At 39.2% G+C, this 24957-nt stretch overlaps 2 protein-coding genes across 4 annotated transcripts; both read left to right on the top strand.

Moving 5' to 3' along the window:
• The first annotated feature begins 8016 nt into the window (after positions 1–8016).
• hoxc6ba (homeobox protein HoxC6ba) lies at positions 8017–18590 on the top strand. Of its 2 annotated transcripts, XM_014132287.2 has the most exons (3): positions 8017–8208; positions 16514–16738; positions 17496–18590. In XM_014132287.2, the coding sequence occupies exons 1-3, from the start codon at positions 8166–8168 to the stop codon at positions 17792–17794; spliced, it is 567 nt and encodes a 188-aa protein (XP_013987762.1). In that variant the 5' UTR covers positions 8017–8165; the 3' UTR covers positions 17795–18590.
• A 1514-nt stretch (positions 18591–20104) lies between these two features.
• hoxc5ba (homeobox protein HoxC5ba) lies at positions 20105–24101 on the top strand. 2 transcript variants are annotated; one of them, XM_014132286.2, is made up of 2 exons: positions 20105–21246; positions 22219–24101. In XM_014132286.2, exons 1-2 carry the CDS (start codon positions 20739–20741, stop codon positions 22425–22427), a joined length of 717 nt encoding a protein of 238 aa, XP_013987761.1. In that variant the 5' UTR covers positions 20105–20738; the 3' UTR covers positions 22428–24101.
• Positions 24102–24957: the final 856 nt, after the last annotated feature.

Here is a 24957-nt window from a genome sequence, read left to right as displayed (position 1 = left end):
TTTGTAGTCAACTTCATTCTGAAGTTAACAACAGTTACAGTCAGACAGATAGCCTAAACATCTTGATTTCATGTTTAGCGGAGATCTTCTGTGAATAAAGTTACGCGGAAGGGCAAAAAAGCGTTTAACGATGCACTTTGGCTGCTCTATGAGTGGTCTGGATCACTTCTATATGTACGAAGGTTGTTAAGAGCCACGATACTAACGAAGGCTCCTGGAAACACCTCGGCTACGAAAGATACATCATATGAAGGTTCTAATGATGATTAACGCTACGAAGGCTCTGGGAAACGATGCCCAGCTCTGTTTTGCAGAAAATAGCTCTCTTTTAGGAGGATAATCACTGCTTATAATATCTAGATTAAAACGATGCAAAGGCCCGCATAACACAGAGACAAAGCACTAGCAAAACACTCATATGGTCCACAGAATATACAAGCGGAGGATGGCTAGAAATGTTTCAATGTTCAATCAATGTTGTCATTCGAGGAAAAGGGTTGATTATTAATACACATTCTTTGTAGTTTTTGTGTTTTGTTTTTCCTCCAAAGTATTATTTATGTGGATTTGTATGTTTATTGGGGTGATGGGAGTTTTTTTATTGGCCACTGTCAATTCCACATTTGGAGTCATGAGTAGTCTCTATAATGTGGGAAATTGCAATATGGATTATTGGTTAGAAGGTATTTCATATTATTGTCTCAAATATACTAGTGTGTGTATTGTAATGCATTTTTTTTAAAACATTGTGAGCGCTGAGCTTTTGATTGCAACTGCCCGGGCCTATTCTATCCGATAGGCCAATCAAAACAAAACAAATAACACATTCTCCATATATTGACTATTTATTGATCCTTGACATAATTTAGATAAATCAAAGATTCTAATCATATAAGGCAGCAATAACTTACGCTTATGTGATTATTAGCCTACTGCTGATTTGAAAATCGGGAAATAAGCCTTTACTTCCTGAATAGGACGCACTTGGAGGTAATGTTAACATCTACCAAGAAAGCTGTATTGTCATTAAAAATGTTGATCTATACATTTTTACGAAAGTGACAAGGCAGTCCAAGGACAGGCCTATAGCTATAACACATGTATTGCATTTGATTGCATGATACTTATGGTGCTACTTGTGCCGGTACAGTTCTAGGCCTATATTGATATATCTTTGAAACAAGTGTCTCTGCGACGAGCTAGTCAGCCATTGGACTTTGTCACAAACATTGGTGTCCCAACAACTTAAACTGCCTAAAGTAGCCTAATGCACATTTATTTAACCAACAGCCAATGTTATAACTGAACGAGGAATTGTACTTCTTCGAATAATTCATCAACTTTTAAACATTATTACATAATTGTGATAATCCAATAGACTCGTTTTTGTATTGCACTGATTATGACCTCTATGTATGTCTTCGTATATCTTGTTGTATTAATAAGCTTGATTTCTATTGTTTTGAGTTAAAGGAGGGATGTTGGTTCTGAATGCACACACCCTTGACATTGACTTGTTGAAATAAATGGCAAAACCTGAATTTCTCTTCCTCATTATTGATACAGTAGCCCATAATCCACCCGACACACACACACACACACACACACACACACACACACACACACACACACACACACACACACACACACACACACACACACACACACACACACACACACACAATTAATGTCAGCTGACTCCTCAATGAAACCAGAGTTAGGCATTCCTAAACCTTTAATTATGTCCAGTTTTGTGATTATATGATGTTTTCTTAACATCAGTGAATTCTAAGAAAGATAACATTTAAACATCACAATTGGGGAGAGTGGGGTAAATTGAGCCATTTTTTATATTCAGGATCACGCCGTCAAGGTAAATATAATACTCTGTCTAACAAAGATATCTACATATATTTCAGGAGGTTGTGCATCACTGGAAATAGTCAGAATTCATGTAAACATTACAGTTTTGAAAACAAACAAAAAATACAGTTTTGTCCCCAGAAAAGTGGTCCCTTGGCACAACTAACCCTGGGCATGGGGTAAGTTGAGTTGTGGGTTAGGGTAAGTTAAGCCTCCTACACATTTCTTTACTCAATGAAATATTACTACTACGTTTTTAAAACCCTGTCTATCTTTATTTCCCAAAGACAATTCAGCATATTCACAATCACTTTTTTGTCTTTTAATCATTTTAAGCATCTATTCAAACAGGCTTAACACCTAACGCGGAACCAAAACCGGTCGCGCGCGTGAGCCATCGTCCGCCACCGTGCATAATTGTGTTTCCTCCAAACACGATCACGACACGCAGTTTAAAATATTTAAAAAAAACTCTGAACCAATTACATTAATTTGGGGACAGGTCAAAAAGCATTAAACATTATGTCAATTTAGCTAGCTAGCTTGCACTTGCTAGCTAATTTGTCCTATTTAGCTAGCTTGCTGTTGCTAGCTAATTTGTCCTGGGATATAAACATTGAGTTGTTATTTTACCTGAAATGCACAAGATCCTCTACTCCGACAATTAATTCACACATAAAACGGTCAACCAAATCGTTTCTAGTCATCTCTCCTCCTTCCAGGCTTTTTCTTCTTTGAACTTATATGGTGATTGGCATCTAAACTTTTATAGTATTACCACGACGATCAACAGCGCAGTTTGTCTTTCAGTCACCCACGTGGGTATAACCAATGAGGAGATGGCACGCGGGTATCTACTTCTATAAACCAATGAGGAGATGGGAGAGGCAGGACTTGCAGCGCGATCTGCGTCACAAATAGAACTTACTTCTATTTTAGCCCTTGCAACGCAGACGCTCGTTGGCGCGCGCGAGCAGTGTGGGTACAATAATTGAATAATATAGATTTCTAAATTTATTTTGCAACGCTCGCGCTCATGATGCGAGCGGTGTAGTCAGGGTGTAACAAACACTTAGTGCTTTTTTAAAACACCTTTAACATAGGCCCAGGCCCTGTTGTTACCTCATACCAGCGATATTGCCTTGCATTATGCCGGGAAAGAAAATACTTCAATTTTCTCAACTTGCCATTAGCTCAGCCATTGGCTCAACTTACCCCAAGGCAAACATTTTGACAAATTAGCCCCCACAGCTACAATGATGCACTTTCATGCTAGGTTTAGGACCTCATATTGAAGCTAATAGAGACCCTAACTAATGTATTAAACAATCTTAAAATGATCTACTTTGGTTTAGATACAAGCAACATGAAAACTCTATAAATTAATTTGACTTGGTGAAAATCAGTTTTTCGGACCTAACTTGCTTACCACTTTTTCCGTGGGGTTTCTTCCTCCACAGACTCCATGAAATGATGACCTCTTCCTAAATATTTGGTCAAATTATTCATTTTGTGTATGGTTTCTTAGAAACAAGGGTGGCTCAATTTACTCCTTAAGGTCAACTTACCCCACTCTCCCCTATCTTAAATATACCCAAACAAAATTACGTTAGTGAAGATATTTTTTTATCACAACCTTGTTTTCATTCAGCCCAATGGACGAAGGTGTGGATACGGGATACACCCGCCAGCCTGTACTGCTAGTGGGTAAGAGAAAATGTTTGTTTGAGACACAATTAATGTAAGGAGTTATTTGACCAATCAGCAGAGACTGTTTTGGTACATAGAAAGGGTTCGCTCACCTAAACTCTTGCCTAGGCCTTCATTTCCAATGCATGTAGATGCGTAATATGGAATATCCATTTAGGTACCTCCTATCAAGGTACTAGGTGCCAAAAATATCAATGTTTGTCTGCACGTTCGTGCTTGCGCACAGAGCTACTCTTGTTTGAGACCTGCCTGTATAGAGGTTGGTGACATTATATACAGACTGGAAAACAATCGATGGTTACGTTGGTTACCGAATTTGCTCACAACACCTTTTTCAAACGCAATCTTCTTGTTGTCTGCTTGTTTAAAGTCAATTGCAAAACTAAATTTAAGAAAAGTACATGTCTAAAGATTTATTTTCAACATTGCCTGCTCCCAAGCGTTCTCATTACTTAAAAAACGTAGTATTGTAGGGATTCCCTCATGCTCCTTTTCAAGACAGCGTAATCGTTAGCCAAGTGAGTGAGTGCTAGCAAACTACCAACTAGAACATTAAGGGTGCGTTCGTAAATTGATTCTGGCTATCTACTCCGATTTCAGAATACTCTGGTCTGAGTGTGCCAGAGCGCAGTATAACTGATTAATTTACGATCGCGCAACATCTGTTGTATATGACCTGTGTCAGTAAATGTTGGCATTTAAAGATTTTTGGGCCAGCAGCATAGTTAGTCACCAACACTCTAGACAACATGAAAATAGCCTAACCAGCTCTGCTAGGACGAGTAAAATGGTCTGAGTGAGGTGTTCTCTCATTGGTGTCTGGAAGGCCAACATGAGCCAATTAGCTTGGGTGCTTGACTGCCGTTGTGAGGTCAGAACACTACTCCTCGACCAGAGCATCCTGTGTGCGCTCTGAACTCTCTGAGAGCGAAGCATTATGGGTGTGTTCATAAATTCAATCTGGAGTGCCAGAGTGAGCTCTGGGGGTTTGTCAATTCAGAGCGTTTCACTCTGGGAATATTCAGAGTGTACACTGGACGCTCTGGCGGGTTGATCCGAGCGTTCTGACCTCAAAACGGCAGTCAAGCACCCAAGCTAATTGGCTAATGTTGGCTAGCTTGCTAGCTACTTCCAGACACAAATGAGAGAACACCTCACTCTGACCTTTTACTCGTCCTAGCAGAGCTGGTTAGGCTGTTTTCATGTTATCCAGAGTGTTGGTGACTGTAACTGTGCTGCTGGCAACAATTCGCTTTTTGCAGATGTTTACTGACACAGGCCATATTCAACGGGTGTTGAGCATTCGCAAATTCATCAGTTATGCTACGCTCTGGTACACTCCAACGTGAGTGCTCTGAAATCAGAGTAGATAGCCAGAGTGAATTTACGAATGCACCCTATGAATGTATGAATGGACAATCTGACAATGCTCTGAATTTACCAACAGCCAGAGCCAATCTGAGCACACTCTGGCACTCCAGAGTGAATTTACAAAAGGAGCTAGTTGTAGCCTACTTAGTTGGACACCTGGTCCCCACAATTTCCCACTCTCCACACCAAGTCTGAAGCCACAGGGCTTCTCTCTTAGATTCTCTTTCCCAACCTGAGAGCATTGCAAACCGTAGGTCGATTTTTTTTACCTGGTTACATGTACAACACAGCTGCTTTTTGGCATGTTTTGTTATTTCTGTAGAACTAAATACCAATTACAAAGTTGGCTCTTTTACAATGTGGGTCAATGGGACATTATATTTGTTTTCCACAATTTGTGGGCGTGGTCAAGGGGAATTTCTCATTATGGCTTATATACTGACTCGGTGTATAGCTGTCTGGATGCATGGAAAGATTAACACCATGCAAGTGTTTTGAGGGGACATTTTCTATGTATTTTGGAGTCAAAAGTCTACATCGCGCTTACCTCTTCAACACATCATCACCGCTATACAATTTAGAGGTATACATACAATCACTAGATAGCTTAGCTGTATTCTATCTCAATCTGAATTATCTCAGTTATAAAAGGACAGTCGGCTAGAATATTAGAGTATTGGGCCAACAATACTTTAGGTTTCAAATAAACTGTATTATGTAAATTGTTATAATTAGACTATATTACTGTAGTCTATTGTTTGAAATAGGTTGGCCTGTTGTTTTTTGACCAGTAACGAAAATGCAATTGCAAATGTCTCTTTTGTTTATGGAGAGATACATATCCGTGTAGGCTTTTAGGTGTATATTTTATTCCCTTGTATTCAATACGTTATTATGAAACCATTAGAGTAGGCTACAATGCAAGATGTTTGTGATGTGTTACCTATTTAAATTCAATCAAAACATATAACCTACTCAGAGTAGATGATGTAAGAAATCCTATAGTCTACACATAGCCCTACTTGTTTTCAGAAATAAACTGCAGTCTACAGGAAACAGTACATATTCATTGAAATGTTTAGTTATTTTAGGCCTATAGGTCTTGTCTAACATTTTCATCTTTTTAGGTTTTTGTTGTTTTATCGAACTTAAACCTTAACATAAGGTGACAAAATATATTTGTAACCAGCGCAGTGTGACAATTGGAATAGGGTGCATAGCCTATGCATATTTTTACATCATATTTTATTTAACCAGGAAAGTCAGTTAAGAACAAATTCTTATTTACAATGACGGCCTACCCCGGCCAAACCCTAACCCGGACGACGCTGGACCAATTGTGCGCCGCCCTATCACAATCACGGCCGATTGTGATACGGCCTGGAACCGAACCAGGGTCTGTAGTGACGCCCCTAGCACTGAGATGCAGTGCCTTAGACAGCTGCGCCACTCGGAGCCCCCGCTGTGTTCATTTGTACGGATGTGAAGTTTATTTTATAGCCTCAATATATTTTTCAAACCATCTCTTGGATTAAGATAAAAAGGACACATAGCCACAGCCTGCATTAGCACTACATGACACGACTACAAACAAAAACTCAAGAACAGCTTCTGAGAAGTCCATATGTTCTTGTTTTATCCTTAATTTTATTTACTTTTAAGAATAAAAAGACTCACCATGTCAATCAACGCCGCCACAGGCAGATGTTCATATGGCTTCTTAACTAAACTAGGCTCCTAACTTATAGTAAAACTCGCTTGACTTTAGGTTCTCAGGCTAGATTTAGCCAATTCTATATGTTTACTGCTGTTTACTGCCGAAAGTCCGGAAGTTTTCTGTAGAGTGACAATTGTCAATGAGCATTGTCTACCCATCTCCCTTTGTACTTTATATTGCCGTGAGGGAAGACCACTTCCATAATAAGGTCGTAACCACCTGTAAACTTTATAGACGACATAAACTCGCCAGTGTCTCTGAGTTAACTTCTGGCCCACTCCTGGTGCTTTCAGTGTAGGCCTCCACAAACAATATGATTGTCTGGTTTTCTCTATTTTAACCAGCTGTTCAGAGAGGAAAACTTAATACACAGTTATATAGACAATTAAGACTCATATTTGCTATTTAAAAACGTTAATTATTAAAAAGGCCGCCCTACCCCAACTTTGATGTATTTTACTGACTTATTTCAAGTGGGCTGTGTATAGGCTGCATATTCAATTTATATTCATTTTACAATGTAAATAAATAAATCGAGACTCACCAACACACATAGCCTATTCATTGTTTTCAGTGTTATCAATGATGGCCAATCTTGAGTTATCCTCCATTGCTAATTCACTATGCACACAAAGAACGTTCTCCAAATGCCGTTTGTTCAGTAACAAAAATGGAATCGCAAATGTCAGAAATAAAAATGTAGGTGGAAAGAGGAATATGCTTAATGTGAAGGCCGCATGCATCTTCAATCCCTCGTAGTCAAGTGAACACCTTCATTATAAAAGGCTTAATAATAAAGGTTAATAATATAGTCTTATATCATTAATTATATGACAGCTATACAGACGTACGAGCTACCAGACCGGGCTCACAACATGCATAGTTAAACTGTGTTCATTTGTACAGATGAGAAGTTTATTTTTCAATGGGTGGGGTGCAACATGTTTCTCCCTCATTTAAGACACAGATCAAATCCAAATGTGCTCACAGAGCCAACAAAACGTATTGGATGAAGGCATGAATAAATACCAGGGCTGGTCTCACTATGGTTGTTATAATACAATGGTAGTCAGACCAGCTTGCAATGTAGGCTACACAATAGGATTATAATCAAATCAATTGGGCTATTTCGATTCGAAGAGTTACACAATATTGTCGTCAAATCAAATGATCACATGAATTTGTTACTGTTCCGGAGAATGTTTTCATGCAGATATATACAATATTTTTAAGAATAAATATTTTAACTGGTCTCCATCATTTACAGAATGAACTGCTCCTATTGACCTGGGATGAGGGTACAGCATGCGCGCGCAGTTTGTCGCAGCTATGTTTATGCGCATGGTGCGTCTGCTGGATACAACAGCGGTGTAAATGCAGTATTATGCCGTGTCTTAAATAATTGTCAACACATAGTATCGCCATAGGTCTTGGTTACCGTAATGTAGTGGGTGTTGGAGTACTAGGCTATCAGCATCTCGGACCGATATTCGACTGGAGTTTGATGTTCTGCACATGTAGGACATGTGACTGTTACTGTTTCAGAGGTAGGAGCGAAGAAAAACAGAACCAAATGAAAGTATATAGGACTAGGCTGGCTGTACAATTGCGTAAAGGGTGGGACAACAGTAAGGAACGAACGGGGAAATGGAGAAGGCTAGCTTTCATCGACACAATGCATGAGATGTGAGTTTCTGGAGATGCTGGGTTTATTCCATAGATAGTGAAGTGTCTTTATGAAGAAGGAAATATATAGAGAATGGGTCGGAGAGGACGGGGGCGCAGCGCATTCCTGGTTGTTTGGTGGGAAATTTGCAGCTAATAAAAGTTTACGACTGAATCGGAAACTTGGATTGGCTGTAGCTTGTCATGTGACTCCCCCTCGATGAACATGAACTTTGATTACTAGCATCCTCAATCGATACACGACCTGCCCGTCTAAGCAACAGCATTTTCGCGTTCTATACGTGAATATGTTTTATTTTGCAGCACACCTACATGTTTAGCCATTCTATTTCACTGCTACCCGTTCTCCCCTCCCTCTCTGACTTTATGGCTTCCCGTCCCTATTCAGTGTTCTCTCTCTCTCTCTCTCTCTCATCGCTGTTAAGTCAGAAGTGGAGCATGAGTAGTCTACTCGGTTCCCGTTAGTGTATTGTGACACTTCAGAGCCCGAATACCCTTCCTTTCGTTCTACAGAGATAAACAGAATAACAGCCACTTATAGGATATTACAAAGTTGGGTTCGTCGGTCTTCTTGGTTTCCCTCCCGCCCTCGTAACTGCTGGACCAGTGAACGTGAGTCATGTAGTGGCAAGGAGAACGTGGGTAAGTTTGTGTTTCTACGGTCCTTATTGGTTTAAAATGAATCTAATGGTCTGTGGCCCATCGGATGGATCTAATGATGTTCCGTATATTTTACTAAACGGGGAGTAAATGCAGAAGTTGACCAAATCATGCATATTATGTATGCTATGCTTATATTGACACTGTGAGGTCTATGGTCTATGGACATACGGTTTTGGCCTGATATAGGTATAAATATTGTAACGTCAGTCTACTTGTTCGTGTAAATATCAAATGCAAAACAAAAAAAGTGTAGTAGCCTATATACTATGGTTTAGTAATAAGCTACACATTCTGCCATTGTAATAAAAAGAGAGTCTATGAGGCTTTGTTTTGTTATAGAATAAATATTGGTTTGTGCAGTTTAATTAACTTTTTTGGGCCTGAGCCTGCATCTCTCAACGTTTTAGTGATGGGCCAATGAATCTGCAAGTGGAAGTCAAGAGGGCCAATGTGCATCACCAGGACTAACTTGTTGTAGTGCTTATTGTATCAGACCATAGAAAGTAACTGGTACCTTGTGGCGTGGGGGATAGAACTAAAGAGCTTGCTGGTTGGTGTATTGATGCCTGGGATAGTTTACTGTAATTGTTCATATTACATTTGAGCTACTTGTTTTATTTAAAGGAAAATTCCACCCCCAAATGTTTTGGTTTGTATTTGTTTCATTAGTCCATTGTTGATAACGTCCCAAAATGTTTTCCTTGTCAGCGATCAAGTTTTCAACATATGTAACTTTCAACATACAGAAATGATCCCGTATGATGCATTTTGCATCATATGATGCTGCGTTTTGCATCATGGTGCAAAAGGCATCATACAGGTTCATTTCTGTATGTTGAAAGTTACATATGTTGAAAACTTGATTGCTGACAAGAAAAACATTTTGGCACTATATCAACAATCGTATGATGCAAAAAGAAAAGGTGGTGTTGATGGTTGTGGTGACATTGTGGGGGTGTCATCATAACATTGTGAAAAAGTATTCGTTTCGTTTATTGAACTGGTAGGCTTGTGTATAAAGTGTAGGCTATAATCTACATATACACTAATGAGTATTGTGTATAATGTACATCGTATACACTAATGTGTGTGGTGTATAATGTGTATAATGTACATACACTACTGTGTGGCCTATCAGTACAAGGACGTTTATTTACACACACTTAATCATCATGGGTCACCAAAGCCAAACACTTTATTTAGATACACATTGGATAGCCTCAGTCAGTAACTTATCACAGCAATACAAAATCAAACATGATATCATTTTTGTCATGCACAGCAAATAAGCAGTGGAATGTGGCAATACCCTACCAATTCAGGCCCAAACCTCTTTTCTCACACCTAATTTGCATTACATTCAACACTGCCATCTAGTGTTCAATCACACCAACTCACTGCCAGTATACTGTGTGATCCATACTGTGAGTACATGTGGCATAGGCCTATTGTCAATAGTGTATGTCCAGTCACATTAGTTTTATCTAATTAGATGTTGACTATGACACAATATTGGACAAAATAATAACATGATGTTGTTTGCATATCCCACGGTAAGCTGCACAAAATGTTGTTTGCACTGCTCCCAATATATCATGTATGGAATTGTTTGGGCCAGCCCTAGACGTTTTGGGGCCCTAAGCAAGATTTGGTTGGGGGGGGGCCACCTTGCGGCAAAACATTATAGTGGCCCCCATCTTGACGATGGAGAGAAAAATGTACGTTTTATAGTTCATTTTCTGCAATTCTAAACATTTTGATGTGGGGCGTAGAGAAAATGTTGCAGTTTTAATGCAAGTTTTTAGCAGTTCTACACATTTTGCCATGGGGCGGAGAGAAAACCTTTACATTTTATAACATATTTCATAATATTCTACTCATTTTGCCATGGGGTGGAGAGACATTTTTGAAGTTTCAAAGCAAATTTCCTGCAATTCTACACATTTTGTAATCACTTCTGTTGTGTCAATATGATATCTGAGTGAGAATGACTAATAAAATCAATGAGTCCCCGTGGCGGTCAGAGCCCCTGGGCATGTGCCCTGTGTGCTGGTCGGTATTTGGCCATGATTACTACAAGTTTAGATGGCTGGCTAGACTAACTACCAACTTCTGATGCACAACCAAATTTAGAAATTGCACCTGGGGTATTTTACTAATCAATAGTAAATTGAGACCCGACTGAGTTCCTTTTTCGGGTGGTCGGGGCCCCCTAGCAACCGGGGCCCAAAGCTACCGGTTATATTGCTTATACCTGGAACCGGCCCTACGAATAGTAGGGCCTATTTTAAAGATTCATCTTAGGGACCTACGCTTTTGCACCAGCTAATGGGGATCCTAATAAAATAACATGGCAAAGACCTTGTGACTACAATGCAGCAACCAACAACCCAATGGCTTAACCATACTAAATTGCCATTCCTTGCAAGCAATAAGGGTTGAAGACTTATTCCTATTAAATAATAATAAGACAAGACCACAATTTATTAAGCCTTTAAATGCTTCCCATGTAAAAAGAGTGGGCTGCAGTCCATTACCTGCAAGATATGGAGTTTTGTCGTTTGCCAAGAAATGGGTTAAATAGCTGCAGCATATAGGAACCATAACCCTAACCCGAGATAGGCGCACAACTCACATTTTCCCGTAAATCGTGGATTGTCAGATAAATATATTTGCGTAAATTCACGTTGATCCGTGCAGATGTCCTGTTAACTAGTCATCCAAAACATTTATCTTGTGCTAACCACACACAAAGTTCGCCATGACAAAATTGTCCCTTAACGACTATTATATTTGACCTCAATAAATTCGGAACTATAATTTAAGAAAATGTACTTCTATTTCCTCTGCTATTTCCTTTACAATATTGTGCGGGACGAATGTCCACAAACGTGTTGTTATTTTGATGGAGGATTGCAGCGGATCCTTTTTATTCTTCCAGTTCTTGGGCCTCCTGGAGTTTATCCAAGGACACATGCGTTCAGATTATCCTTCCGCAGAGCTGCAGAGAGGGAGAAGAAAATGGGAGTGGGGGGGTGTAAGGTTATTAAAGGTTATGGCCTCACAGTCAACAAGTGAGGAAACTTTGTAGGCCTGTCTATAAGGGAGAAAATATCGTCACAAAACGCTTGGCATGCATGCCTGGCATTTAGAAAATGTCACCATACAGAACAAATGTATATAGCCTACTTGTAAATAGACTAGAACAGGCTTTCATAAACATTCTACTCAAGCAACAACAACAAAAAGTACAACATTAAGAGTAAATATTTATTCGAGTAAACAAATGTCATGCCAAAATAAAATGATGGGCATCTAGATAGGTTGGCTAATATTTGGCTGACACCAAATAAAACCCAAAACGCTGCGCCAAAAACGCAAGGCATAGAAAAGCCCTTGCTTTTCGCTAGGCGCACCCTGTCCCAGTGTGGTTGTTTTCATTGCAGTTTATTGTTCATTTATTGTGCCGTAAAAGCAGGGTGCTATTGACAATGCGCTTGACTTCTCACCTTCACATGGCACCTGATCAGGAAATCAGTTTTAGAGAAGGACAACTCCACCCATCATAGGGTAAAGACACCTTTTAAACCTTTATATTTACAAGAGTAGGCCTTCAATATGTTGCTTTATTTGGGGATACAATTAGTTGAAAATACAAAAATGAATGGTTCAAAGTATTTAGATATTATTGGGGGATATCAATTGTAAATCGCAAGCGTAGGCCTGCATTTTTTTGGTAGGCTATTATTGGTCCTAAAATGCAGATGGTTATGATACCCCGTCTGCTATTGTGCTTTATTAAACTGTTTAAAATAATCAGAATAAGTATGTAATTTTATAATAGCATAATGATTTAAATAAATTATTACTAATACTTTTGTTTAGGGTTGTTTTGCCCATGCAAAAAAAGATAATATTATAATTTAGCGATGAGTTTCTAGACTATTTCAGCATTACACCAGTAATAGCGTATTGAATATAATCTAGCCTATAACCCTGATATCATAATTGTTATTATCAGTGAAGTCTAGTTATTTACTTACCTATCCTCTTTGTGCTACTGGCACAGGAGACAGAGTTAGAGTTGCAATACTTTGTGTTTAGAATGCAAAATTGTGCTACTCTTGTATACGTCTACGGCTGAGTTAGACTTGCTGTATCTGCGAATAATAAAGTAGCGCAGAACACAATTCTATAATACTCAGGGCGACAATTGGAGCCTTGTTTTTGTCCGATTCGTTTTAGGTCTGGTTCAAATGGTATGCTATACCTCCATACCTCCAAAGGATACAAGTGACCAGCTGTTTTTTTCCCGTGCAAATGCCAGACTGTTTTCCACAAAGAGTGCAATAAAACACTTCCCCATACACTTCCACTTCCATAGTACAATAAAACCGCTCTCTACCTCTCTCCAACCCAATTCACGTTTCCGTCACAGAAAGCGCATCAACAACATAGGCCTATGCTTAACGCGAAGTATAGAGCACGGTGCCTATTTTTCTATTCGAAAGATATAATCTACTCAACCATGTATAGCATAATATTGTGTGTATGGTGTGGGGGGGGGGGGCTCAGTTAATACATGTATTCATTATCTTAAGAGTTGCATGATAAACCTGGCTTGCAGAGGTCAAATGTTCCATATGAACTAGTTCTCTATTCAATTCAGAGAAAGGCTCACCGATAACATCCAAACTGATACGTTCGTCATATGGCCCACATTAAAGTAATAGCCTTTTAAAAGCATTCGGATGTAGAGATCAAAGGATGTTCGGGGAACACCACGTTTGTATCCGACGACTTCTGCCAACCCGTGAGCTCATTAGTTCGATTAAACTGAGCGCGGAACTTTTATTTGGAAAGCCGGGAATGATTGATTAGGCTATGTGGATATTAATCGAATTCATCATACCTGTCATAAAAGTCCTTATTATCTTTCCCGTGTTATTCCAAAAAGAAAAGATAGCCTAATAGCAATAGCTTGTCATTCAAATCTAACTTGAGCTAGGCTATATTGTTTATATGGAAGTCTATTAATCTGAGTTTGATATCGATTTAGACGCCACAGACACATTTGAAATATTTTTTTGGGGTGGATATTTTAAAAGCAGGATGTTCGATATATATTTAAATTTGTCATCGTTTATTTTTGTATTGTGTTGTCGTGCAATAGGCCTTTACCGTCAATTAGTCATATTTTCCATTTACACACTGGCTTAGCTATTTCATCAACTAAATATCAACTATTACAGTTACAGCCCTCAAATGTTCACTGCAGTATAGGCTATAGTAGTTTAATAAACTTTGCTCTCTTGCTGTTTAAGCCTATTGGCCTTGTTTGTAATAGGCCTAACACAATTTTGTGGTTGTGTCCATTATATATTTTTTGTAAAGGCACTGCTTGACTATCCAATGTCTTCAATTTAAGTTTATTCTCTTTCCATGCGGTAACGCTAAAACCTGCCATTCACTAGTGCAGTTAATTTCTTTGTTGGGCGAGGATTTCCCACACGCGGATACACACAGTGCATGCAGTGGTGGAGCGTTATAGGCGGTAGACTGGAAGCTGTCATTTGTCTGGTTTTATGACTTCTGCGGCTTACACAGGCGTTAAAGACATTCTTTCGCTGTAAAACTGCAATAAACCCCCACTCTTTTTGCCCAAAGAATTCGCACTGAACAAAGGGGCAACGCGCCAAAAAAAAAACGCTTGTCCCAATATAAGACTTTCCTTACCTCTTCGAACAAATGTGTCGAATTTCGTGCACCAGCTCTAATCTAATTATTGTCAAAAGCTACTATAGACTATAGCCTAGCAGGCAACCTCATGTGCTATCAAATGTAGCCTAGAGCTGTCTTTTTTGATGGAGAAGCCTCAAAAGATTTTGGCATATCCTTACATGCCTGTCTATCCACAACAACGCAATTTCAGGTAAAATACAACTCCATTTATTACTCCTATCGTGGAGGCCTATCGTGACATAAGTAACAGTGATCGCATTGCATGGCAAACTATTTCGTGTAATTCCAGCTCTAATGATAAATTAGGTGTGTGTGTGCGGGTGTGTGTCAAAGCGCACGCTCCTGTGTTCAGTTTTCCTGTCAGCCTCTAGGCTTCAAAACAAGCCTGTGTTAGGACTTGTTTTATGTCAAACTGAATTAACTCAATACTTACTATTTGAATGTTATATCATAAGATTAGATAACTGTGTTATGGCCATTCCTATTATCGAATACATCAACATTCCGTCCATTCGTGTAAGTCTAAAGCCTATAGCAACGTTACTATATAATTACTATATAATTCAATGTCACCCAAACACGTTTTCTAAACTCTATTTGAACAATTTGATTAAACCCCTTTGTTTATCATAAATCATGTTTTTTAATCAGTTTATACGCTATGTATCTCACACCGAGAAAAAAATATATTAATCGATTTAAGAGGGCAATATTGTCAAGACTTTTTCTAACTGAATAATTCGATCACTGTATTGCAGTTGCGGAGTCTAATCTTATTTTCTCGACCCGAGAGTCTTGAAAACATAACTCCCCGTCGTCTCTAAGGTCCATCTTAAAAAATAAATAACAAGAGAATGAACTCAAGTCAAATAATTAAAATAGAGCATGCTTGTCTAGCGCTAGCGTCTATTTCTCTCAATAATTAAATTCTACATTTAGGCTAATTGATTCATGTGATTGTTTATGGCCTATCTGATTAAGTTCATCCACTGCATGTTCTTTATACATTTATGAGCATTAGTGTTATTATTTTTGCTTCAGTATAGTATAGGGCTACTGTGCAACAAAGAAGATGTGTTGCGGAGGCAGATTGGCAAGCATGTGACTTTGTGCGTTCGCATGCGCGCTCGCGTGTGTGTGTAAACGCTCCCTATTTATGTCGTCCGTCGTTGTGTATGTGCGCACGCATAGGACAATGTATTAGCTCGCGATGGCGTTTGTGTGTGTACATGCGCGTATGTGAGAGTAGTTTCAAGCGAGGATTTTAAAAAATGAAGTAACGTTTTTTTCTCCCTTAGTCCTCTACTCCTTGCTTTTTATTGGAGGAAATTTGGTCAGCTGACATTGTCATCTTGTCCATCCTAGAGTGAGGCTTTAGCAACAACATTCGGCTTTGTACCTTGTGTCTTTATTGGTGTCTAGAAATACATTATAAAGAAATCATTCAGCGTGCCGGTATTAAAAGATAGACTGACAGAGAAAAAAAAAGAGAGTGACTTAGTGTGAGAGAGGGAGAATAGAGAGAGAGGTGAGATTGAAAGGGAGGGAGGGAAAGAGAAAGAGGGAGCAAGGGAGAGAGGCAAGGTATGAATTCGTATTTCGCAAACCCGTCGCTCTCATGCCATTTAGCTGGTGGTCAAGAGGTTTTACCTAACGTGGCCCTAAACTCAGCTACCTATGACGCTGTTCGACACTACTCATCCTACGGAGCCGCTGTGGCCCAAAATCGGATATATTCCTCTCCTTTCTATTCGCCCCAAGACAACGTGGTGTTCGGCTCGAGCAGGGGACCGTACGAGTATGGATCCAACGTGTTTTACCAAGACAAGGACGTGCTGCCCAGCTGTAGGCAGAGCAGTTTGGGACAAGGTGCACAAACCTCACTCCCCCAGGATTACCCGTCTGATCAGGGCAGGAACGGCTCGCAGGAACAGAAGGGGAACATTCAGATCTTCCCGTGGATGCAGCGGATGAACTCTCATAGCGGTAAGTATTACCAACTCCCAGAGATAAATTAGACGAGCTGGCCCATTTTACGACTAGGGAAGCTACTTTTTATCACCCCATAAACCATTATACTACAGCAGCACCCTGTCGCCGGCAATAAAGACCTTTTATCTTCGTAGGAAATCCCTTTTGGACAAACTATCCGCTGTTCTCCGTCACAGTCCACCCCTATTTCCCTATCTTTTTGTTACCCATACCAGAGTTCACGGAATTTTAAGAGGAGTATAATCTCTTCAAATATTACTCAGTAGACTGGGTTCCCCTGATAGCGAAAGTGTGCGTGTGTGTGTGTGTGTGTGTGTGTGTTGCGTCAGTACATAGGCTACCACAACTGTTGTTTATTTAGATAATTTCAAAACATAGGCTAGCATGAAAAACCGGACACGATAAGGCTATATCCTAGACTGCGAATGATTATGAATGAAGGCCTATATCGATTATTTCCGTGGGTTTTTGTGATTATGTGTGTTTGGGTAGTGCAGGGTTTCCCAAACTCGGTCCTCGGGACCCCAAGTGGTGCACGTTTTGGTTTTTGCCTACCATTATACAAACAAGCAACTAATCATCAAGCGTTGATCATTTGAATCAGCTGTGTAGTGTTAGGGCAAAATTAAAACGTACACCCCTTGAGGTCCCGAGAACCGAGTTTGGGAAACGCTGGGGTAGTGACATTGCATATAGCTTACTTTAAAATATATTTCCTGATTATGCTAATTTAAATTGTGTTTCCACTCAGGAGTTGGATACGGTTCTGACAGACGAAGAGGCCGCCAAATTTACTCCCGGTACCAAACTCTAGAACTCGAAAAGGAATTCCATTTCAACCGCTACTTGACGAGACGCAGACGTATCGAAATCGCCAATGCACTCTGTCTCACCGAACGTCAGATAAAAATCTGGTTCCAGAATCGCCGGATGAAATGGAAAAAGGAAAGCAATCTAACTTCGACTCTCACCGAAAGTGTTTCGGCAGGGGTGAGTCAAGACACGGGTAAAGAGGACACAGAAGAGGCGACAGAAGAGAAGAAAGAATGAACGACTTCCTAACTTACTATATGCATCAATCCGCCGTTCTGTGAGGAAAACTTAACTACCTATCAAGTAGCCTACCTATCAACTATTGTTTGGCACAATAAAGAAACTAGTGTATTAATATGTGGCTGCGTTAAATGCAATGTGGACGCTACATATCTTCAGACATCAATGTTTGCCTTTTTCATTTCTTTCTGTATTGGATATGAACATTTCACCGTGACCACATCATTTCATTCCTTACTTGACATTCCCTTATATACCCAAACTGTGTGTAACGCGAAGACATTCATCATTAAATGTTCTTAAATGCTGTTTGACAGCAATGAAAAACAGTGGTTCTCAGATGTCTATACACCCATGATGTTGGCAATATGTTTTACAAAAGTAATTGTCATAAGATATGAAGGAAGGTATAAGCGTTACATCCGCTTGAGTAACCCATTTATGTTTTTTCTTCTTCGTTTTGCTGTTTTGTTGTGCGAAAAAAACTATGCTGAATAATAACGACTCACACTACCTAAATTGTTGATATGTTTGTAAATATATGTATATCTATATTACACGCCTTAGTCCTGTGAGAGCATTCGTCCGCATCCCGCACCTTCTTTGTATTAGCTAGCCTACTTTATTTATGTTTAGATATGTACCAGTAGGCTAGCCTACATTGAGTATGTGGTCAAATCATAACTGGCCGATGTGGCTTGAATTGTAGTGTTAGTTGAAAATCCAAAATAAAACAATAACAGTGATGAAGGCTATGAAATTCACCTCAAGTCATATTTAATAAAACTGTTAATGAAAAAAGTTTGTCGTCCATGTTTTTGCGCCCATCATACCAAGTTGGTCTAGTTCTCAATTATAGCCCTCCATGCAGGTAAAATATGTACATTATCATTGTTCACGTTTTTTATTCGTCATATAACAGACCCAAAGCCAGCCACCCTATCTATATAATGGTTCTTCCACGTTATTCGTGATTTCAAAGCTTCGCCACTTAAAGAAAGGAGGAGAAAGCCTGGTGGTTGGAGTTTAAAAAAAAGTTTTTACATTTGTCAGTGACTCAGTGTGGTATAGGCTTTCACTGAGATGTTAAAGCAATATAAATTGGCACACTAATTTTGTGAAAGCAACGCAGTGAACTATTTTTCAAATAGCTACAGAAATGTTGGAAAATGTGGATGGGGAGAGTAGAGGAAAAGCAAATCCCACAATTCGATATAAAATCACTGCCTGAGAGGCCTGTCTAATTGCTATGTCTAGATAGAGTTCCATTTCAGCTTACACACTATGATTTCAAGTTTTCATACGTCTTATTAAGTAGGGCCTTCTTTTTAGAAAACTTGTCCAGTCATGTGACTCATGTCACACACAAGCCAATTCAAACCATTGCCAGGAGATGTTGCAGTTGTTTAGATGACATTCTGTTTGCGCTTTACCTTGTCAGATAAACCAATGATGCAACTTGAATAAAGATAACGTAGGGTTACTGTTATTATTATCACCATTATCATCAACGTTGGCATTATCATTCTAAGTAGGCTATCAGTCGTTGTAGGCTATACAATTACGCACAATTATTCACGTCGATTTGGAATTCTGGCATACCTGCCTTATCGAGAAAATTGTTCCTTGTGGTCAGTCAAGCCATTTAGAAAACAATTCCAGATAGGCCTAAAATACGATATAAAACATATAGTGAACAAATGTGAACTTCCAGTATAGCAACCCAAACAAGTAGAATGTTCTCATGCATTGCTATTACGTTGACTGAATATCATCTGGCCAAAGTAATATGCCATAGCAATTGATTGTTTAGCCCATTAATATTATTATTATTACTATTATCTGTTTATTGTGAAAAACAATGAAATAAATGCTACTGACACCCCACTTGGCACACACGGGTTGAATCAACGTGGAATAGACGTTGAATTTATGTCTGTGCCCAGTGGGAATCTCGCGTAAAGTTGTGGTCAGACATGTAGTGTGATGCATTGATGTTGCCTATTCTATTGCCTTTTATAGTTTGGAGACCACCTGCCTGCTCTATGCTAGACTTTTAAGGATGATTTTATACCGAAAGGTTGCTGGATCGAATCCCCGAGCTGACAAGGTAAAAATCTGTCGTTCTGCAGCTGAGCAAGGCAGTTAACCCACTGTTCCCCGGGCGCCGAAGACGTGGATGTCGATTAAGGCAGCCCACCGCACCTCTCTGATTCAGAGGGGTTGGGTTAAATGCGGAAGACACATTTCAGTTGAAGGCATTCAGTTGTACAACTGAATAGGTATCCCCCCTTTCCTTATCCTCCTTTACTATCGGTAGTTTTGGTGGTAATCAATTCGTTTGTCTGCAACTGGTTATACCAAACTTTAACATTAGGCCTTCAATGCAGTTCTATCCTATGAAAAAAACATGTTATATGCAGATGCACACCACACAAACGTTGTGTTGTTGTTGCCAGGTAGATTACTACATAGTTTGCATGTGGGGGGGGCTTGTGTGTTTTATGGTCTTATCCATCCCTGGCACCAGGTGACGCTCTCGGCCTTTCGTCCAGCACTGCACCGCCAGTGCCCCAACAGGGTCCCCGCTGCCCGGATATCAGGCGTTTCTCCTATTTCCATCAATAACCTCCAAGTGTGATCTAACCAAATTTATGACTGGCCGATACGAGCACGTGATTATTTTAAAACATCCCATATTTGGGCAATGGAGAAAAAAATAAAAAATCACCCACCTATAAATCGTGGTCATTTTTAGGATAAAACCCCATGAACTTCAAAAGAGCTACAAATCAAACGCAATAATAATAACAACAAACCGTTACAACTGCTATCTGTAGGCCTACATATTTTACAATTATCGTGTTACATAAAAACTTGAATGCAATAATTTAGTCCATATAAATGCTTCCATTTCGTTTCCTTAGCGTTTTCTCTTGAAATGAGCTCTTACGTAGCAAACTCATTGTTTAAGCAAACTCACGAGGCGTCAGCCTTCGCTTTGCACAACCATGGATACGGCTCTAGCCCCGAACTCAACGTGTCCGGCTACTGTGGTTTTGGAGGGCATGATCACCGGGGGTCATTCGCGTCCCCACCGTCCTCGAGCTCCCGTGGCATGGTAGAGATGAACTCTGGGCTGCATGGCAATCCTGGCGACCTTACACCACGACCAGAGTCTTCCACAGGAGACGCTTCCCAGAGACGCCACATGAACGAGCAGACAAGCCGCCAGGGTTCTCTAAATCTCGGACTGTATTGTCGCAAACCCGAGACGGACTCGGATTTCAGCGAAATGCATATCTGCAAGACTCAAACAGGCGAGATCAAAGTCGTAACTTTGCAACCCGTCCAGCCAGTAAGACAAGGAAACAATTCTACTCAGCCACAAACCAGCGAACCGCAACCACAAATATATCCCTGGATGACTAAACTACACATGGGTCACGGTAAAGTTTCATGTATATATTTTCTTTATTTTGTACAAAGGGAAGTTTCTTTCTCACACCCTCTCTCCTCCCTGTGTGTCTCTATTTTTACCCTCCTAAGTCCATTCACAGTTTTTCTTTCTTGAGTTTTATAGGCTGTATTCGGAAATAATAAAACTCGCAGTCGTAAATTTTATGACAAAGTCATCAATTGCTCGTAAAAATGTCCTGTTACACCGAAGAAGCGATCTGCGTCCAAATTTATGACAGTGTAATTGGATAAGGGAGACACAAGTCCCTTAAAAATCTCAACAAACAATGTTTTCATTCTACTTTATTTAGAATCAAATCAAGATAGTATGATAAGTAGACCTATGATGCTTATTTTGAGGAGAGTTGAAGGGTGAGATTGTGGATTTCACTGTGCACTTTAACTGAACCTTTATAAAATTTGAATAGTCTACTTACTTGCCATGGCAACTTACTTTGTGTTATGTAACAGGGCATGTAACCTACTTTTAGAGGGACAAATTATATTCCTGTAACTGTAACGACCTTGTTCTTGTTTTAGTTGTAGTTATAATAATAATGATTATTATAATAGCAATAATATTATTAGTAATAAGCCTACTAGTAATACAATCGTTGTAGTTTCATTGAGTGAACCCGAATGGACACCTTTTTGTGGGGTTTTGGTAACTCACGCAGCCCCACATTGATTACCATTTATCCAGCCATCCAGCTATCCTCATATAGGCTATATTCATTAAGCCATACAGTAACTAACATTTTAAAATAATCTTTTAGCATGAGGATATAGTCACAGAAGAGGCTGTGTTTTGTTATTAATTCTTATTAATTGATATGCTACAAGTCATTGCATGTCCATTGACAAGTTAAGACATATTTTAAGTGATAATGTTGAGAATGTTTCTATGAATTGTCACATTTCCAGTGTGGTCACAGATTATTTTTCTCTCAATTACACTCCAGAGGCTGACGGTAAAAGGTCAAGGACGAGTTACACGCGCTACCAAACTCTGGAGTTGGAGAAAGAGTTCCATTTCAACCGGTATCTGACGCGTCGTAGGCGCATCGAGATCGCCCATACTCTCTGTCTGAACGAGAGGCAGATCAAAATCTGGTTCCAGAACCGCCGAATGAAGTGGAAGAAGGACTCAAAGCTTAAAATTAAAGAGTAAATCTAAAACATGGAGCCATTTTCAAACGTTATCAACGTTCCTTAGAGATGTCATTCAAAGACTGTCAGCACCACCCATGTTTCCAAACAGTGACTTTTGTGATGCGATGTTTCAGTGTGATGACAAATATTGAACATTCTTCGATTATGGATCTGATTATGTAATATACCTGTCATTTTGTTTGAATATTGTATTGTTTTATTTTCTATCTTTGAATATGTACTTGTTCAGCAGAGTCTTATATAACTTGTGAGAATGGAAACGCTTGAAATATATTAAGTAGCGAAAATTGTAACATTTCATCACTTCCCTTTTTTTACCTTAAAGTATTTTAAAGTTGAACGTTTTATTGTTATTATCGTATTACTACTGTACTATCACCATTGTTTTCTTCGTGCCTATTATTTATATAAAAAAACAACAAGAAGGTAAATTCCTTGTAGTTTATCTTCAAACTCCTTAAGTATTTATTTTCTGTTTGTGTTTTTTTAACAGCCCCGTTTAAACAACCAGGGATCTTAAGATGTAACATAGACACATTTTTGTAAATTGCGAGGGCTATATCATTCTGTGATTGTATTTAAAATAGTCCACATAAAATGATTGGTTTTGGACATAAAGTGTCGTGAGAACAGTGATATACTTAAACCTTACTATACATTTCGTAGTTAACATGCATACTGTGAATGGTTTCCTCATGTGAAAAGGTATATTGTATTAGGCTACATAACTTGCCAGTATAGGCAGGGGCTTCATATTTGGGGGAAACATAATATTTGGCCTGATTGTTGACTAAGATCTGACTCAATGTGCCAAGTATGATCATGGGATTTGTTTTTAAACCTCACCATTACGTTTGTCACAAATCATTATTAGCAATTAAGAATATTTTGTAAAACACGAAAAATACATGTAGTGGCAGATTACAGCTGAGAATTGGGCAATAGCCCTCGTGGCCAGTGTTCTGGTCATCCTACATTTCCTGCAAATTTCACATTACTTGGGAACATGGGCCAACAAAAAGACAACCTGTAGTCTAGAATTTATGTAGGCCTAATGTGTAACTTATGTTCACTTCAATAATGATTCATTATTAATGTGGCCTAAGGTTCGAAAGTGAAGAACACAGACATGGTATTGTTTTTCTTCTGAAAACGTATCTCTCCAACTAATGTGAGATTTTGGGTTGACATAAAGGTTGTCATGAGGCAGGAGACTCATGTCCACAATCAACGATGAGTAGCTAACAATTAAACCATTTTCTCGTTTCCGGCGGCTGCCACACAGCACACAAGTGTCAGAACCTTTTGTCATATGCTACACGGTTATAATTCCTCACATATACAACTTTGAAGGCCTTTTGAAATTCACATATTACATTTAACATATTCTTGACCAAGTTTCTTTTCACTTTGTGTAAATAATAATAATCTATTGAGTGGTTTAATGGAGGATGATCCTCTGGAACGAAATGCACTTGAATGACTGAATTACCTATATTAACTAGAACAGTTAGCGCCATAGTATAGCTTAGATTTAAAATGGCTCATCTTGATTATAGATAGCTGAAGTTTTATCTTTGAAGTGGACTGAAATCTTGAGGAGAAAGGCATTCGTGCTATGTTTGTGTTTTAAGTAATGAAATAAAGATGGGTGAATTTGGGGGGAAAAAAACAGCGTCGTATGTGCTTCATATTACAACTATGTCTTTTGAATGTGTCACGGGGAAAACGGGGTGTGGGAAAGTATAATGGTATACTGGAACTTTGTGCGGCTAATTCAGTAGCGGTTTGATTAGCCAACTTCAAGCAGTGGCTGTTTTTTTACTCTTTGGCCCTTAGCAGTTCTCAACGTGCTCGCCGGTTCACTGTCAGGCTCCACTTCCTTAGTAATTGTTTACAGTACAGACGGATGCCTGTAAAACTTTATGGCCCTGTCGTGTCATAAAACTTTACAGCTTTCCCTAACACCGCTCAAACAACGACAGTTGTTTCCTGTCTAGCGAAACAGATGCACTTTCAGGAAGGCTCTGAATACAGGAGAAAACGCTTCCATTTGATGTAACCAATCTGTTCATTTTGCTAAAATAGTAACTTAATTACCCAAGATTGACAAAATGAATATCATTTTCCCAGGGAAAAGTAAACTTGTAAACCAAAATCCCAAGCAGCAGTTGAACTAGAAATACTATATGATTCTCTTAGGCTATTTCCAGGAACATTCAACACAGTATCTAACTTATGTGACAACGTAAAAGCTTTCTCTTGTCGTTTTGAATGATCCAGCAACGTTGGACCCGAAACTATCATTTATAACTTATTTGAACTCAAAACAGGTCCAAACATGATTTCTTCCTTAATGTCACATGTTGTCCATATCAATGTTTCTGACGGAACTTTTCGATCAAAAACACATTTATGGAGCCACCTTTGAGGGAAACGTGCACTAAAGTATCACTTTTGCATCGATCATTTTAAAAACCGCTGGTTATAGAGGATTCTGGTTTGGTTTAATTATTAGGGTCAACTAT

Source organism: Salmo salar, chromosome ssa12 (assembly GCF_905237065.1).
Source record: "Salmo salar chromosome ssa12, Ssal_v3.1, whole genome shotgun sequence".
NCBI lineage: Eukaryota > Metazoa > Chordata > Actinopteri > Salmoniformes > Salmonidae > Salmo > Salmo salar.
Note: the sequence above shows the minus strand (reverse complement) of the source record. Positions and strands in the feature narration are given on the sequence as shown.